Raw genomic sequence first — 17,622 nt, 5'->3', positions numbered from 1 at the left:
TTGCAGCACGCAGGATCTTCATTGCAGTGTGTAGGCTTCTCTCTAGTTGTAGCATGTGGGTTTCTCTTCTTCAGTTGTGGCGTGTAGGCTCCAGGGCACATGGGCTCCGCAGTTGTGGCACACGGGTTCCAGAGAGTATGGGCTCTGTAAATTTGTGGCACGCAGGCTCTGTAGTTGAGGCATGCGAGCTCAGTAGTTGTGGCATGCGGGCTTAGTTGCCCCAAGGCATGGGTGATCTTAGTTCCCTGACCAGGGATTGAACCTGTATCCCCTGCATTGGAAAGCAGATTCTTTACCACTGGACCACTGGGGAAGTCCCGGCAGTATCTTTTTTTAATGCACACTCTCTCTGAGCTACTTTATGCTACTAAGATGGTGCCCTACAGGTACAATCTCACTATTACTTACATAGCAGCAAGTATACTCCAAAATATTACATACAAGAATTCCTGCTCAAGCATTTTATGTAAAAGAAAAAAACTGGTAACATTAATGTTCATCAAGAGAGGACTGGTTAAATAAATTATAGTTCATTATAGTTCATCCCTATGATGCAGCAGACAAAAAGAGTAAGATATAGCCATACACAAGGGTCTGGAAAGAACTCTAAGATATTGTACTAAGTTAAAAAAAAAAAGGTATAATGAGTACAGAATGCTTCTATTTGTGTAAGTTAAAAAGTGTAATATATACATATTTTGTAGGGATACCCAAGAGAGTCCCCTGCTCCCTTAAGAGGTCCAGGGAGAAGATCAACTGTGTATTTTATACCTTTGTGTCCTATTTGAAACTTTTATCACGGGTACAAGTTGCTTTTATTGAATACATTCTCTAAAGTTTTAAAATAATGGTATAGAAATATGTCTGCTAACACAGAGAGATGTTCAGAATATACTGCTAAGATTTTTTTTAGGCTAGAAAACACACATGAGGAATGAAAAAGATTGGGAAAGCTATATACCAGGGTGCTGCCCACGACGCCCTCAGGGTAGGGTTATGATGCTTTTCATGCTCTTTCTGCCCGTCTACTGTTTCTGTAATAATCACAGGTGGTTTTGTATTAAGATAGCAATGACAATGGCAATAATAATAAAAACAGAAAAACAAAGCTCATCTTAGAGAAGGAACAGGAACAGAATTCAGAGGCACGATTTCTCTGTGCATCTGCATTCAGAGAAACCACAATCAGAAGCTCTGGAAATGGTCCTCCTCCCCCAAAGGGCATGCTGTCTGCAGCAGGGGCAGTGGTGGTGACCCGAGGAGTCCCATCTCTTCACCAGGTCCCAGCTCTGAGGCTCTCTTGCTGCAGACGGCATGAGTGGCAGGGAGGCTCCAGAGCATGGCCCTTGGTGGCACCTACTTCTGCAGAAGGCTCTCCTCCCTGTCCCCTTGATCCCCAAACCATCCTAGAAACAAGGAAGGATGCCTACCCCCATCAGAGAGAGAAGCAAATAGACCTAGGGTCACTCAGCTCCAAAGTGCTGGCTGGTGTGATCCCTGGTTCTGATCTAGAGGGTCTCCTTGTAGTTTGTGGGCTAAAGCACCTCCCAACTTGAGGCACGGGGCCAGGGAAGCCTGTGACCACAGGGGCTGACACGGCCGCTTGTGTGTGACTCTGGCCAGCACCCACAGCCCCACACTTAAAATGCAACGAGGCAGCAGCTCTGTCTCAGCAGGCAGCAATGGCAGAGCCACCAGGTTCCATCTAAAGTCAGGCAGTGCAAGACCAAAGACACAAAGCAGGCCCACAGCAGTGGGGGGGGGGGGTGCAAGGGAGTAAGCACAGATAACCATTTTTTACTTCCTGCTCTAAATACTGCACCATGTGAACTCTTACCTTCATACTGCTTCTTCTGTCTTTTCATCATGGTCTTATCAACCTCTGCATTACCACACCGCCTTAAAGATATGATTTTTATTTTCCCTGCTGCGCACAACTGAGGGCTGCAAAGAAAACTATCCAGGAGCTGGTCCCAGGCTCCACAGAAGGCCTGCACGACAGGCAGAAAGCTCTCAGCCTGAAGTCACGCTGACCGAGCCAGCAAAAGGAGGAGGACTCCCGCATTGCAGTGAGGGGGCTGCCTCCATGTGCTCCTAGGAGGCAGCTTCCCAACAGGGAAGAGAAGATACCCATGTCTCACTGCCCCACCCCAAGATGACTAAACACCCCACATCTAGCAGAGACAGTTGGCCATCTGTCTACACTGTCTGCTTGTTGGGATTTGGTAACTACATGGCACAGACTTCGAGGTTCACACTTCCGATGGAAAATGCCAGCTCTAGCCACCAACACTCCACAGTTGCTGATTCATAGGGCCACCCTACGTCCAAACTGGTCCTAGAAGCCACAGAATGTAGTAGTTATAAACATGGCTCTGGAGTAAACACCGTCTAGGTTTGAATCCTGTCTCTGTCTCTTCCAGATGACCCCCCAAAATTAGTTCACCACTCTGTGCCTTAGTTTCCTTAGCTGTTGTATGCATTAAACGCACATAAAATGCTTAGCCTAGGATGTGACCCAAAGTGAGAGCTCAGTACACGCTAACTAGAAGTAATTCACCAGGACCCTGCACACACACACACACGTAGAACACACCCCCACAATGCTGCAGAACCCAATCACCATGCCCACATCAGAACCAGGGGGCACCAAGACCACGGTGTGTTCTCAACTGCATCCTCCTCCCTCTCCCACAGGTGAGTCTCACAATCAGACAGTGAAAAAGGCAAAGGGAGAAAACACAGATTTTGAAAGTGGGAGAAAGCCAGGCCAGAAGAACCTGGGAGCCTTTGTTAAAGGTGCGGGTTCGGTACATGGCCCAAACCTCAGGCGACCATGTGAGCCAACTACAAAAGGATATGATACGTGCTGCGTGCATGTGAGCATGCGCTAGAAGGAGAGCAGAGACCAGGAAGAGAGACAGAGACCTCCTGGCATCTAAGCACTCTCCCTTTGCCACTGCACCAGCAGATGTCCACACGCTGACCTGGGCTTTGGCCAAGCTCTCAGCTCCTGCTGAAGCAAAGTCTGCGCACATCCCTCAAGAAAGTGGCTGGACTAGGCAGCGTTGGACTAGCGACAGCTCCCTGAGAACAGAAAGGAAGTGGAGTACAACACCAGGAAAGGCTGGCACAGGAGGGACAGCAGAGAAACAGAGGAGAGTCAAAGATTAGGGCCAGGAAGAGTCAGAGGAATTCAGAATTGGGGCGGCTGGGAAATGTCCCTCACAAAAATCATCATTGACACCATTCTAACAACTGGTCCCGTTTGTGTCCTCAGAAACAGATTTCAGGAAGAAATGAGAGTCTATGCAGGCTCCTGGGGTCTGGGGCTTGATCAGAGCAAAAAAGGATGCTGAAAAATAGAAGAAATGCTCGTTGATTTGTGGATCAAGGGGCTAACGCAGCTCAGGGAGCCGACAGGTGAGCAGCCAGCAGGCTCCCAGTTAACTTCCAGACATTGGCTAGACATGAGACACAGCACAGACAGCAGACACACTGGCATTTGTTTGGGCAGGGGGAAGAATGAGAGGCTTTATTGCAATGGAAGGAGGTGGCCGTGACTGAATCTATCAATTCATACGACCAGACCTGTTTCCTAGGTCACTCATGACCTTCGTCCTCAAGTTGAAATAAATACCAATGAAGACTTCTTTCCAGCTAAACATGGTGGGCTGAATATTCCTGTTCATCACTACTCCCTCCAAAAATCCCGTTAAAATAGCAGGATGACAAGTCTAGTGGGTAGAATGTCTCCAAGAAAAATAAAATGGACTCAACAGATTATCTGATATACTGAGAAGCCTGTTCAGTGTACCTGTCTTACAAGAGTTAGTGGTCGTAACACTCACTGTGTAAAAGAAAAAGCATTTATTAACTGCCTTACTGATTAAAAAAAATAGTTTTCTGATAAAAAACTAATTATAACTTAGCTCAGCTATATAAATGATGTTAGAAGAATAAAGAGAGGGGAACAGTGTATGTATATGAGGGGGGATATCTATGAAAGAACAATTACTCTTCTGTGAGAAGTCAACAGAAAACATCTAAAACTAGTAAACCCCAAAATAGTGATACAAACATTTTATTTAGATAAATGGAGATAAATATCAGATGAAGCAGCTTTTAGCTGAATGAGCACCTGTATTTTAATTCTTTTAGAATTGCAAGTGAGTGGCTCCAGAGCAAGACTTGGTGTGGAAAAGCAGAGGAGACTCTTAGTAGTTGACTTTTCAAGTTGCGTTCATAGGAACACGTTGATCAATATAGAAATTTTCCTAAACAACAAAGATTTATTTCAAGACCTAGTTTAAATTACTCTTCCCTCACGAAGTCTTCTCAGATCTCCTTCCTCTTCTCTCGTGAAAATTACTGTCTGTACCATTCATCCGGCAATTAATCACATTCCACTTGGCAATGAGCTGAACTTTTCTACCGTTAATCACCTTTCCACCTGTGTCTTGTCTCCCTGCCTACATTATAACTTCACAGCAGAGCACACTTCTCATAATCTTTGAGAAGTCCACTGCAGACCGGGTTGTTAAATCCACAAGCTCAGAGAGGTACGGCCACCCTGCTCCCCGTTACCTGCATAAGCGTTGGCCTGCTGCAGGAGGTCAGTACAGGTGTGCACGTCTGCAAATGCACGGATGCCCAGGCAATTGGTGGGATGCAACTGAGACTGCAGGAAGTCACAGCAGTTCTGGCGAACATCCATGAGCTGCAGCAAGCTGGCTGCTGGGAGCAGCACCTGGAAGAGAAGGTGACATTCTGATTATCAGGATCCCACCACCAGGGTCTCATCTCCCCAGAGCAGTGCTCTAATCAGACCACACCCAAGCTCAAGGTCTTTGCACGGCTCTCCACTGACTGCCCAAGTAAGTCCCAACTTCCCGGTGTGGCCTTCAAGGCAACCCCAGCCTTAGTTCCCACTACTCTCCACTTCATGGACCCTAAGCAGCAACAGATTCCCTGTCTCCCTACAGCCCACAGAAGTGCCTCCCATTGGCTAATGTGTATATGAAGTCCCCTCTAGATCTTATTAACATGCAGATTCTGATTCAATAGGTCTAGGGTGGGGCCCAAAAGCCTCCATTTCTAATGAGTACCCAGGAGATGCCTGCAGATGCTGGTCCAAGAACCACACTTTGAGTAACAAGACCCTTACTGGCTGAGTGTTTATGTCCCCTGTAAAAGTTTATAGGTTGACACCCTAGCCCCAAATTTGGGCAGTACTTGGAGATAGGTTAAATGAGGTCAGAAGCGTGCAGCCCTAATCCAGCAGGGCTAGTGCCCTTATAAGAAGAGAAATAGATACCAGAGTTCTCTCTCTCTCTACCATGCAAGGACACAAGAAGGTGGCTTTCTGCAAGCTAGCTAGTAAGAGAGCCCTCACCAGAAACTCAATCAGCTGGAACCTTGATCTGGTATTTCTAACTACTAACACTGTGAGAAAATTAATTTCTGTTGTGTAATACATCCACTCTGTGGTATTTTGTTATGGCAGCCCAAGCTGACCAAGACAGATTGGTTCTCCTACTTGGCTATATGTTAGCATCACCTGGAGAATTTTTAAAACACCAATGCCTGGGTCTCACCCCCAAAGATTCAACTTAATAGGAATGGCATGTAGCCTGGACAGTGAGATATTGCTAAAGTTCCCCAGGTACTTCTAATGTGTAGCCAAGTTTGAGAATCACTGCCCTACAGCCTTTAGCTACTGTCTCCACTCAGAAAGGTTTATCTACTGAATTGCTCACAAGCTCATTCACTGTTTAATTCCTGAGCACCTGTGTGCCAGCCTTTGCGACTCAGTGGTAGGTAAGCAAGAGAAATCAGACCCCTGATCTTACAGAGTTTATCATCTACTGGAACAAGAGCATCATCCCCAAATCCACTGGGACCCAAACCAACACATTCTACTCTCCCATCCAACAGATAAATAGTAAAGAACATTTCTGAGTACATTCTCAGCGAAAGGAGAGCTGAGTTTCATTTTAAAAGGTCATGAGACACATGAGTATTTATCCTGTATCCTGGAAAACTGAAATAGTTCCTGCTCAGGTGTGTGTGCATGTGTTTTTGCTAAAAGTCAGGGAAGACTAGCTTGAACAGGCCAGATAGGTGCTCAGACTGTCAATCCTGGTCGAGTTCCCTTGGACTTTGCCACAGCTGCCGAAGCCTGCCCTTGGATTTAAAAAAACCAGGATAATTGACAGAGTCCTCCTCAACCTCCTCTGCTACCCCTCCCTTCCCCACCCTGTGGGAGGGGTAGATGTTCTGAGAGTGACTTAAAAAGAAATTTAGGGAAAAAAAATCAGAGAGCAGAACAGTTCGGTTTGAGACTGCACTGCTCGAGGCCCCCAGCATCCATTTTACCCCAAAACAACCCCCATGTCCTGGACCTTTGCTCTCAGCTGCTCCCCTGGCTCTCAGAGTGTCTGGGCCAGCCAGACCCCAGCTGTTCCCATCCACACAGGCTTGCCCAGGAAGACATGGGCTGCAGATGCAGTTGATTTCTTGACTCAGAGCACTATACAAGTCTTTTTTGTTTGTTTGGTTTTTTGAGTGATTTAAATTCTGGAGGCTGTCTCCCAAAACAGCTCTGAGCCTCATCTCTAGCTCTCCTCACTTCCAAGGGCTAAGGCCAGAAGCTCTGCCCCACTGCCCATTCTTGGGCCTTGTCCCACCACTAGGGTAACCAGCCATCCAGGTTTGCCCAGGACTAAAGGGTTTTCTAGGACACAGGACTTTCAGTGCAAAAACTGGGACAGCTGGCCACCCTTCCTCATTCCTGCCCACACACAGACGCTACCAAGAGCCTACACTATCAGTGGTCCTGCTCCCAAGCTAAAAGCCTTCCCTCAAAGGGAAGCTCTTCCTGCCTGCAAGCTTAAACCTCTCCCTCACAATAGCAGAGTTCTAGAAAACATCTCCTCTCATCTTCCTCTACCCTCTCTCTTCCACTATCCTATGTCCCCAGCAAGACAGCAGTAAATTACCATCGTGTCCTTGGTATTTTCTGAACCACTGATTCATTCCAGAGAAGGAAAAAGATAAGATCACCCACTCTGGAGAGCTTGAGACCATAAGTGAACACAGCCAGGCTCCAAATCTGACCACCTGAGCTCCAACCCCACTACACAGCCACGTCCCCACGGAGCAGCCATAAATTGGGAAACTCAATTAACCTGTGAGCTTGCTCAGCCTAGCCAAAGAGATTCCAGGACCAGATTAGTCTCTGCCTGTTAGTTAAGTGGAGAACCATTAACCATTCTTGCTGAATACATACCAGGAATGGAAAGTCGTGTTCCAAACCCCCAAATGACCTCCATGACACCCGCCCTGACCAGCATCAGCTACAAACCCTAGAGTGAGGGCCATAAGTTGACCGACCAACCTGGTTTGCTGAGATTTTGCCAGTTTTAGCATTCAAAGCCCTGTGTCCCAGGAGAGCCCTCAGTCCTGGGCAAGCTGGGATGGTTGCTCACCCCAGGGACCAGGAACTTGTATCAAGTTACACTAAGAAGCCCTCGTGGAGAGGAGTAATCCAACGTTGTCCAGCACACATCCTACTTGGATGTGGCAAGCCCTCATGGGTCAGGTATGATTAGAGGCCGAAATGGGCAGCAGCCCTTTAGCCCTGCAGGGGAGGAATTTCTAAGAGTCCAATCTGCCCCCAGATTGCATTCCAGCCAAGCCAAGATGGGATCACGCCAGGGACACACACCCCCTCCCCTCCTTGCCCTCTTCTTCACCACAAAGACAGCCGCACAAGCTTAGTGCTTAAATTTTCAAGCTCGTGACAACCATCCAAAGAAATGAAATAATAAATACTTCCTGAACACACTCCTTAGGTGATACTTTCAGTTTTTAAAACCTCCCTGGATAAAGCTACCCACACAGCTTTCAACTTTCTTGCTGTTCACAAAACCCACTTAGCAGACAAAAATGATCAGGCTTTCCACCTCTCCATGCACCCTCCCCTCATCCTGTTTGGGTCCACCTCTGCCTGAAAATGTTCCCAAGTTGACTTCCCAAAATGAGCGGGGCTGGTGGTTTCTCTAATGGCCCCTTCCCTCTCTTTGATCTTACGCTGTGATCCACTATGAGTCAAAGGCCCTTTTCTTCCCACTGCCTGCTTCATACAGGAAGGCGTGAAGAAAAGCAAAGGGAGTCAGAATGCTGAGAGGGAAGGGTTGGAGGCTGGAGGATGTATCAGTGCTCAAACGTTGAGTCTCAGGGATAAATGGAGGCCTGGTCCAGGGGGGCTTTGGGGGCTGCACACAGGGAGAGTCGATACAAATCCCCTGAGGCTACAAAAGAAAAGAGAGCAAAAAATGTCCAGGAGGTGGTCTTTGCTTCCCTCTTTCACAGCAAGGGCTGAAGGAGGATTTCCTCTTCTCTTATCTTGCCTGCAACTCGACTCCCTCAAGCGGCAGCAGTAACAAGATTAGGAACAAGAGGCCAAGCTCAGGTCCTCAGTTTGGAAGCAAGATTGTCCTGGTGGAATCACTAGGGCTGTACTGCTTGGCTAGGCTCCCTGGAAGGAGACTGAGGCCTGAGAAGGAGCAGTTGGCTGGAAACCACTGCAGGAAGGGAAGATGACCCTGGGTTAAAAGCTTTCAGCTTGCCTCTCGCCATCTCAGCATTATGGTTCAGGGAAAACAGACCCTGGAATGACCCTCAGCAAAGAGTTTACAGGTTCCCCTCCAGCTTGCAAATGGCTTCCCTTCCATTTTTCATGTGCAGGCCCCGTTTTGTTTTTTTTCTCCCTCAGATAATATGAAAACACAGCAAAGGATATCCCGTCACAGAGTTTGTTTCCTTTAACAAAAACAAAAGGAAATGCCCTGCCTCAGAAAGCACCTACTCCTGGAACTGCAGAGAGGCAGGGCCATGCACAGAGGGAGGGCCAGGTGGCAAGGCTGCCCAGGGCCTCTGCCCCCACCACACAGCGGGCTCTGCCTCTGCCAGCACCAGGCACGAGGCCCGGCACAGAAATAGTGCTAAATAAACATCTACTGAGGGAAAGAAGAAAGAGGGAGAGAGACAGAGAGAGAGAGGGGTACAGATGAACAGGAGAGCTAGCAAAACAGTGCTGTGATGGAATGTGTCACTTAGAATATTTTTTTAATTTTTTTATTGAAGTATAGTGTCAGGATATTGACGTCTCCATTTACCAGCCATGTGACTAAAGGCAAATTATTTAACCTCTCTGTGCCTCTGACTCCTCAACAGTAAAATGAAGATAATAACAGTACTGCCTTAAAGGCTTGTTGTTGGGCTCAAATGAGATGATACATTTAAAGCAGCCAACACAATGTTTGGTGCACAGGGAGCCCTCCGTTAAACTGGTTTTTATTATTATTAATTATTATGAGCTGAAGTCAACATTCTGATCATTCATTTAATAAGAAACTTGAGTTGACCACATCAACAGGGCACAGTGAGTTGGAAAGAGCTGGATTCAAACCCCAAATCCACCACTTACTACCTGTGTGACCATGGGTACTTCCCACTTAACCCCTTGGAGCATCACTTCCTTCAGCTGTAAGAGAAGAATCACAGTAGAACCTTCCAGTGGTGGTTACAATAATTAAATGAAATAATGCACGTGAAGTGATCAACACATGCTTGGCTTACAATGAATATCAATAAATAAGAGTTACGACTTGTCACCTCCACCACAGAAGGGCAGCTCAGTCTCTCCAAGGTATGTGTGGCTGGGAAGAGACTCAGGGCATAACCTCCCAGTCATTTAACCAAGCCCCAAGTCTCTGACCCTTGTTTCCCCAGGTGCCTCCACACTAATCTCCTCAGAGCACCAAATCCTCAACATATACTGTCTTCATAGACAGCTTGTGAGCAACTCTTAGCAGATACATCACAGCAGTAAGAAGCAGCCCCATTTTGATCTAAGCTTTCTCTTCTCAACTTTTTTTGTTTTGTTTTCCCCCAAGGTGACCCCTGACCAAACCATAGTTTAAAGTGAAGGAGAAAAAGGGAAACAGTCATGTATCTGATTGATTCCAAACAATGCACAGTTTCCTAAAGGTTCCACATTGTGCTTCCCAGGGGAGCCCATGCACATGCAGCCCCCTCCTCACTACCACATACAAATGAACACAGCAGGCCCCTCCAGGGGCTCACACACCAGTAGGGACACAAACAGGTGGACAAGGAGGCAGGCCTGACCTCCCAGTCTTCCTTCAAGACCCAGCACACACAACACTTCTTGGTGAGGCCTGCCCTGACCATCCCTGCTTCCTGGGTACCTCCACCCTGGCCCCTACCACACTGGAGGGCACCCATTTGCCTGGCTATCTGTCTCTACCTTCAGACCATGTGCTCCTTGGTGAAAAAGCTTCTGTGTTCACAGTGCTTTCTATGCCCACACTCTGCTGGCATAGGGTAGCACTCCTCTTAAGTGCTTTATCTATAGTAATTCATTTAACTCTCACGCCAACCCTATGAGGTGAAGTACTGTTATTATGTCCATAATACAGATAAAGAATACTGAGGCACAGAGAGGTTAAGTACCTTGCTTGGGGTCACACAGCTAGAAAATGGTGGAGCCAGGATTTGAAGGCAGACAGTCTAACTCATGACTACCCAATAGAATGGGTACTATTATGATTCCTGTTTTATAGATGAGAAAACTAATCCTTGAAGCAGGATGTCATTGGGGATGTCAGAGAAGCTCTAGTAGGAAGGAAGCAGAACAAATCAGAGGCTTGCAGAGTAAGAGTCTTCTCTGATCAGAGGTCCCTGAGTCCCATGCCCTCGCTTTACAGTTGGGAGACTGACCCCTGCAGTGGGAAAGGGCAAGAATAAGAGTACTGTGTGAAAGAATGTCAAAGCTGAGGCCTGGACCTAGGTCTCCATTCAGACTTGATTCCTGCCTCATCTCTAGTTCCACATGCCCTCTGAATCTACACATCTTCACAGTTCCCTGCCCCCATCCCTACAAAGTAGTTTTTAAAAGTAATGGTGACGCCATTTTCTCCAGTCCTCTGATTATGCTATCTGCTGCTACCTGCCTTAAGGTAACTGGTGTTGTAGAGACCACCACTGGACTAGACCAAAGTCTCAGCCAGGCAAAAAGGATCCAGAGTGGAATATCTTCTAATTATCTAAGCTTGTAAACACTTTGTACTTTACAGGAAAAAAAGGTTATTAAATAAACACATGTAGAAAAGGCAGAAAAAAGCTGGTTCCAATTATACAATTCTACAACCTCCCCTATACAGTGTTTTGAGTTTGTTTTTGTTTTGTTTTGTTTTAGTGACTTAAAACAACAAACAAATTTATTTTCTCAGTTTCACTTGGCTAAAATCAAGATGTCAGCAGAGTTGAGTTCCTTCTGGAGGTTCTGAGGAAGAATATACTTCCAGGCCCTTCAGGCTTCTAGAGGCACCCACATTCCTTGGCTCATGGCCTTCCCATCTCGAAAGCCAGAAATATCAAACTGAATCCCTGTCAGGTCACATTGTTCTAGTTCTCTTATTCCACCTCCCTCTTCGATTTAAATACCCCTAGCAATTACACTGAGCCCACCTGGATAGTCTAAGCTAATCTCCCCTCACATGTTCAGCTGATTAGCAACATAAATTCCATCTGCAATATTAATTTCTCTTTGACATTCAACCTAACATATTCACAAAATTCCAGGGGTTAGGACACGAACATTTTGGGGGGCCATTATTCTGCCTACCGCACTGTATGATTAATGAGTTACTAACAGACCCTAATGCAAGATTTTAAAAAATTATTTACCCCCTGCACATTTTTAGGTTGACATCTAGCATTTTTCATTAGGGTTGCAAAGGATGTAATTTCTTGCATTTTGTAAATCGCAATATTTATATCACTCTCATGAATTTACATGTCATGGTGATTTGATATAACAATCACTAAAAAGTTTTTTTCCATACATGCCCTATACATATGTTATACTAAATTATTTGGCACTTACTGTTACTGCCCAAAAGTCATTCAGCTATCTCAATTCCACTGCTAGACCTAGTATGTAACCATGCCATCACCCACTCCACTCTGGATGGGAAAGACAAGAAATAATGGAATGGCTATGCATTTTACTGTGTATAAAATAAACCTCAATTTTAAAAGGGTGGGGGAGGATTAGACCAGATCACTGTAGAAACTATACCACTCAAAAGTCTGTCTAAGGGCCAGAGGAAAAAGCAGGTTGTACCTTGGGACAGGCTCTACAGGTCCAAATGCAGGATGCCTCAGACCTTCAGTTTTCCTGTACCCTGACACCCCGCCACCAGAGTAGCCTTCACCACATCAAGCTAACTTCCTCTCATCCTGCAGTCCTCAGCTCAAATCTTATCTCCTGAAAGAGGCCTTCTTAGAGTCCCTCCTTCATCCAAATTGTTCCTTTCTTTCAAAGGATTTATCACAATTTGTGCATAAACATTACTTGTGTGCTTATGTGATGAATGCCCATCTTTACCCCAGGCCACAAATTCCATGAAAGCAGACGATGGAATGACCTCTGCTCACTGGTACAAACACAGAGCCCAACAAAGTGTAGGGCATGTAAGAGGCACTCAAACAACTGGACCAAATGGAATGAATACAGGATTATCAATTCAGCCTCCCAAATACCTCAATCCCAGAAAAGGGGATGGTGTTCTTGATAAGGGAAATGGGTATTCTGGTGACCAGAGAGGTATCTGCCTCACAATAAATAAGACGAAATTTTGCTTTAAAAAAAAAAAAGGAGAAAAAAACCTCCATATCCCATATAATTTCCATTACTTTAGTTAAATAGTAAGACCCTTAATGACAAGAAATAGTGCGTCCTGTGTCTGTGTTTGGCCTGGTGATTCGTAGGGTTCCAGTGTGGGCCACACCCTCAACCATCTTCCCTTCTGCATGACACTCATGTCTCATGTCCCCACAGTAAAGACACACACCTCTGGGTGAAGCAGTGTCTTCTCTGGCTCCTCTTTTCAAGGCTCCAGATGGCTGAGGATGAGAGTGGGGAGGCGAAAGGAGGAAAAGGCACAGACAACACATCTCACAGCCACACGCCCCTGCTGACACTCAAGACTGGTGCTTGGCACCTCCACGGGCTCAAAGGCATTTCACTGACTAACACTGAGACAAGAAAAACTTGTAACAGCCTCACAAGCCAATACTCAAAATCTCTGAAATGAGATGATGACTAGGGAGAAGAGGGGTCACCCAGGCTTCTAGTTCTTCCTTCATCAAGACTTTGAACCAACATGAGTTAAAGACTTTCTGCTCTCAGGTCCAAGCTCATTCAGAGGGATTATGGCCTAGTGGTTAAGAATGTGGGTCCCGTGGTCAGGCAGGCAGGAGTCTGAGGGTTGTTCACCCTGGCCATGTGACCCAGGGCAGGTGACCTACTCTCTTTGGAGCTTCAGTTTCCTCTCTGTTTACCAAGTGAGTTGTTGTGAGGGTTAAATGATGATGTAAAACGGTGGGCCCTGAGTATATGATACACTGAGCTATTAGTTAGAGCTGAGATTACCTGGACATTCTCTTCTGTCACCTCAATCTCGGCTGTATAGATGTAGTCAATCAGCTTACTCAGGGTCTGCCCATCCACATCCTTGATCTCTATCTTCTTGGCTTTACTCTCAGACATGTCACCTACAGTTCAAAACAAAAATAAAATGGACATGAACTTGGTGCCTAGGATGTGCTTAACTTTCACATGGCCTCCTGCCCTGTCTTGGCAACATAAAAGCAATGTCTGTGCTCCCAGAGGCAGCAGAAGGGACTCAGGCACGGAGGAGGATAAACCAACTGACATCAAGGTCACATCAACTTTGGGTCTGTGATCATCCACAAACCCAATTTCAAATATTCCCTACTCTATCCGTTGCCCATTTCCATTCTGAAGCCTAATCTAAACACAATAAAGCATTCAACCAAGTAACTGCAAACTTGTACACAGGGGGCCAGGGAAAGTGAACAAGATATGCACCTGTTCTCAAGTAGAACCTGGTCTGGTAGGGCAGATATATAAAAATACATGAGATGACAAGAGCTTAATAGAGGTATATGCAAAGTACCAGTAGAACAACAATTTTTTAAAAAACCAATTATTGAGTGCTAACTATAGCCAAGCAGTGTGCTAAGCACTTTAAACTGTTGCCTATTTTAATCAACAACTTATGAGGGTTATTAATATCATCCCCATATTACAGATGAAGAAACTGAGGCACAGGAGTGTAGGTAATTCATTTTGCCTACAGTCACACATCTAGTAAGGGGCCAGGCCAGGATTGAAAGCAGAGAGTCTGACTCTACAACCCGCATTTGTAATCACTATGGTATACTAAATCCCAAGAATGCAGAAGATAGAGCAACAAACCCTGTCTGGGGAATCCAGGAAGGCATCCTAATAGGAGGTCACATTTGAGCTGGGTATTCCACATGAAGCAAAGGTGAGGAAGGATAAGCTGGATGCAGGAGTCATCAGTGAAAAAACAGAAAAGTGCCAAAAGGATAAATGTGGGAAACAGTGAGAGGGTAGCATGGCTGGTATATGGGGTGACAGTGAGAGGAAGGAGGCTGGAGGGGCAGATAGGGGCCAGGGCTTGCAGAGCCCAGTAAACCATGCAAATGAATTTGGACTTTATCCTAAGAGGAGCATCACTGAAAGGTTTTAAACGAGGGAATGACATCAACAGATGGGTGTCTTTGAATGAAATTTTGGATGTGTTGGTGGAAGCTGAATCAGAGGCAGGGAGAACAGATAGGAGGCCCTGATAATAATCCAAGAAAGAGAGGACAGAGGCCTGTGAACCAGGGCAGCAGTGGTACTACCTGTGCAGTCCTGAGGCCCCTGATTTCAGCCTGCCCTCTCTATACAACACACAGCTCTGACTAGAGCCAGGCTCATTCAACAAGGGCAGCTCGTTTCAGAAGGAAAAGTCAGACAAGACATGTGTCTTTGTAAACTGAAATGAAGGGCAATGTGACTACAAGAAACAGGGATTCAGAAGTCCTTATGTGAGTGTGAAAACAGAGCCTGGGCGGTTGTTTTCTCTCTGTGGAATCTGTGCACTGGAGCCAAGAAAATAAAGTACAGTACAGCGTGTGGGCTGCAGACGCCCACCTCCAAGCTGCATGGACTGCACGTGATCCTCCACCAATCCACAGTTCCCATCCTGACACAGTTTTAGCTATGAATGACTCTGAATAGGGAGGAAGGGTGGGGGCAGGGGGGGCACCTATTCCAAACGCTGCCAACTCCCACTGCTGCCAGATCAGGTAGCCCAGAGACCCCCAGCCTGTTCTCTCTTCTTTCTGACTACTGGTAGAAGCCAGTGAAAAGGCTTCAACACAAAGAGCCCTGAGACAGGACGAAGAGGCAAAGAGGAAACAGGAAAAGACGGTGGGTTTCTTCTCCAATCGTAAAACAGGCTCTCACAATCTCTCTCTTGAATTTACTCCAAGACAAACAAGAACATACACACAAGGAAATCAGAAGTTAAATTCATCTCTCCAAACATCTATTAAGATGTTCATTAATAAAGGTCCAGTTGGTAATTATACTACAAAAGATCATCAAATATAGCCAGTTCTTAGTTTAAGAACTTGGACCTTAGAAAAAAAGACTGAAAAAAAAGAACAACCTGACTGCAAGAACCAAGAGACTGAGAAGCCCAGCTTGAGTGCTCTCTCTATGGAATTAGAGCGTAGAAGTCAGGTTAGGGTTTTGTAACTTGGGGGTAAACAAGTGGAAACTCCTGAATTGTATGAAAACATTTGCATATGTGGGCAAAAGTTTGATTTTTCTGAGGGGAAGAACAAATCATTTTCATTAGTCTCAAATGTCTGGAAAACGTTAAGACACAAGTTTTCTAGATGGTGGGACTTTGGGAGATTTTTTTTCTTGCTTCTTTATGTGAATCAAAAATTTCTAATTTCTACATTAAGTACTTAAAACTCCAACAAGCAAGGAAAAAAATGAAACAAAAACAAAGCAAACAAACAAAACTAGGGCCTCAAAGACATGTATTTACTGAGAAATTTCCCTTATAGGAAATCAGAGACCTATGTAAATGACAAGAACTCGTAAAACCCATTTTAATGTCTCTATGAACTGGTAGTAATTACTGTACCAAACTAAAATGTCAGCTTAAAGAAATCCTGAAGGTGGTAGTAATAATAGTTGCTAGTACACATAGGCCCTCAGGATTTACACACATAATTTCATTTAGCCCTTATAACAACACCAGGAGTTACTAGATATTACTTCCATTTTACAAATTATAGAATTGGCATATCAAGATGCAATTTGCGCAACAAAAAGAATAAAATACCTAGGAATAAACCTGCCTAAGGAGACAAAAGACCTGTATGCAGAAAACTATAAGACACTGATGAAAGAAATCAAAGACAATACAAACAGATGGAGGGACATACCACGTTCTTGGATTGGAAGAATCAACATTGTGAAAATGACTGTAATAACCAAAGCAATTTACAGATTCAATGCAATCCCTATGAAATTACCAATGGCATTTTTTACAGAACTAGAACAAGAAATCTTACGATTTGTATGGAAACGCAAAAGACCCCAAATAGCCAAAGCAATCTTGAGAAGGAAAGACGGAGTTGGTGGAATTAGGCTTCCTGACTTCAAACTGTATTACAAGGTCACAGTGATCAAGACAGTATGGTACTGGCACAAAAACAGAAAGGAAGATCAATGGCACAGAATAGAGAACCCAAAGGTAAACCCAAGCACATATGGGCACCTTATCTTTGACGAAGGAGGCATGAATATACAATGGAAAAAAGACAGCCTCTTCAATAAGTGGTGCTGGGAAAATTGGACAGCTACACGTAAAAGAATGAAATTAGAACACTTCCTAACACCATACACAAAAATAAACTCAGAATAGATTAAAGACCTACATGTAAGGCCAGGCACTATAAAACTCCTAGAGGAAAACATAGGTAGAACACTCTATGACATACATCAAAGCAAGATCCTTTTTGACCCACCTCCTAGAATCATGGAAATAAAATCAAGAAGAAACAAATGGGACCTAATGAGACAAAAGCTTTTGCACAGCGAAAGAAACCATAAGGAAGACAAGAAGGCAACCCTCAGAATGGGAGAAAATACTTGCCAACGAAGGAACGGACAAAGGATTAATTTCCAAAATATACAAGCAGCTCATGCAGCTTAATACCAAAAAAGCAAATAACCCAATCCACAAATGGGCAGAAGACCTAAATAGATATTTCTCCAAAGAAGACATGCAGATGGCTAACAAACACATGAAGAGATGCTCAACATCACTAATCATCAGAGAAATGCAAGTCAAAGCCACAATGAGGTATCATCTCACACCAGTCAGAATGGCCATCATCAAAAAATCCAGAAACAATAAATGTCGGAGAGGGTGTGGAGTAAAGGGAACTCCCCTGCACTGTTGGTGGGAATGTAAGCTGGTAAAGCCACTATGGAAAACAATTTGGAGGTTCCTTAAAAAACTAAAAATGAAACTACCATATGACCCAATAATCCCACTTCTGGGCATATACCCAGAGAAAGCCATAATCCAAAAAGAAACATGTACCGTAATGTTTATTGCAGCA

At 45.0% G+C, this 17,622-nt stretch overlaps 1 protein-coding gene across 4 annotated transcripts in view; it reads right to left on the bottom strand.

The window, feature by feature from the left end:
- The window catches only part of KLHL3 (kelch like family member 3), a 129,955-nt gene that overhangs the window by 72,006 nt on the left and 40,327 nt on the right, over positions 1 to 17,622 (bottom strand). For 3 of the 4 annotated variants that reach the window (XM_057734252.1, XM_057734270.1, XM_057734260.1), the window contains 2 exons: positions 13,529 to 13,650; positions 4,588 to 4,750 (listed from right to left, as the gene is read on the bottom strand). In XM_057734252.1, the coding sequence (XP_057590235.1) occupies positions 4,588 to 4,750; positions 13,529 to 13,650 (285 nt within the window). The remainder of the gene's footprint in view (positions 1 to 4,587; positions 4,751 to 13,528; positions 13,651 to 17,622) is intronic. The other variant, XM_057734279.1, reaches the window with a different exon arrangement.

This window comes from Hippopotamus amphibius, chromosome 1, assembly GCF_030028045.1.
Source record: "Hippopotamus amphibius kiboko isolate mHipAmp2 chromosome 1, mHipAmp2.hap2, whole genome shotgun sequence".
NCBI lineage: Eukaryota > Metazoa > Chordata > Mammalia > Artiodactyla > Hippopotamidae > Hippopotamus > Hippopotamus amphibius.
Note: the sequence above shows the minus strand (reverse complement) of the source record. Positions and strands in the feature narration are given on the sequence as shown.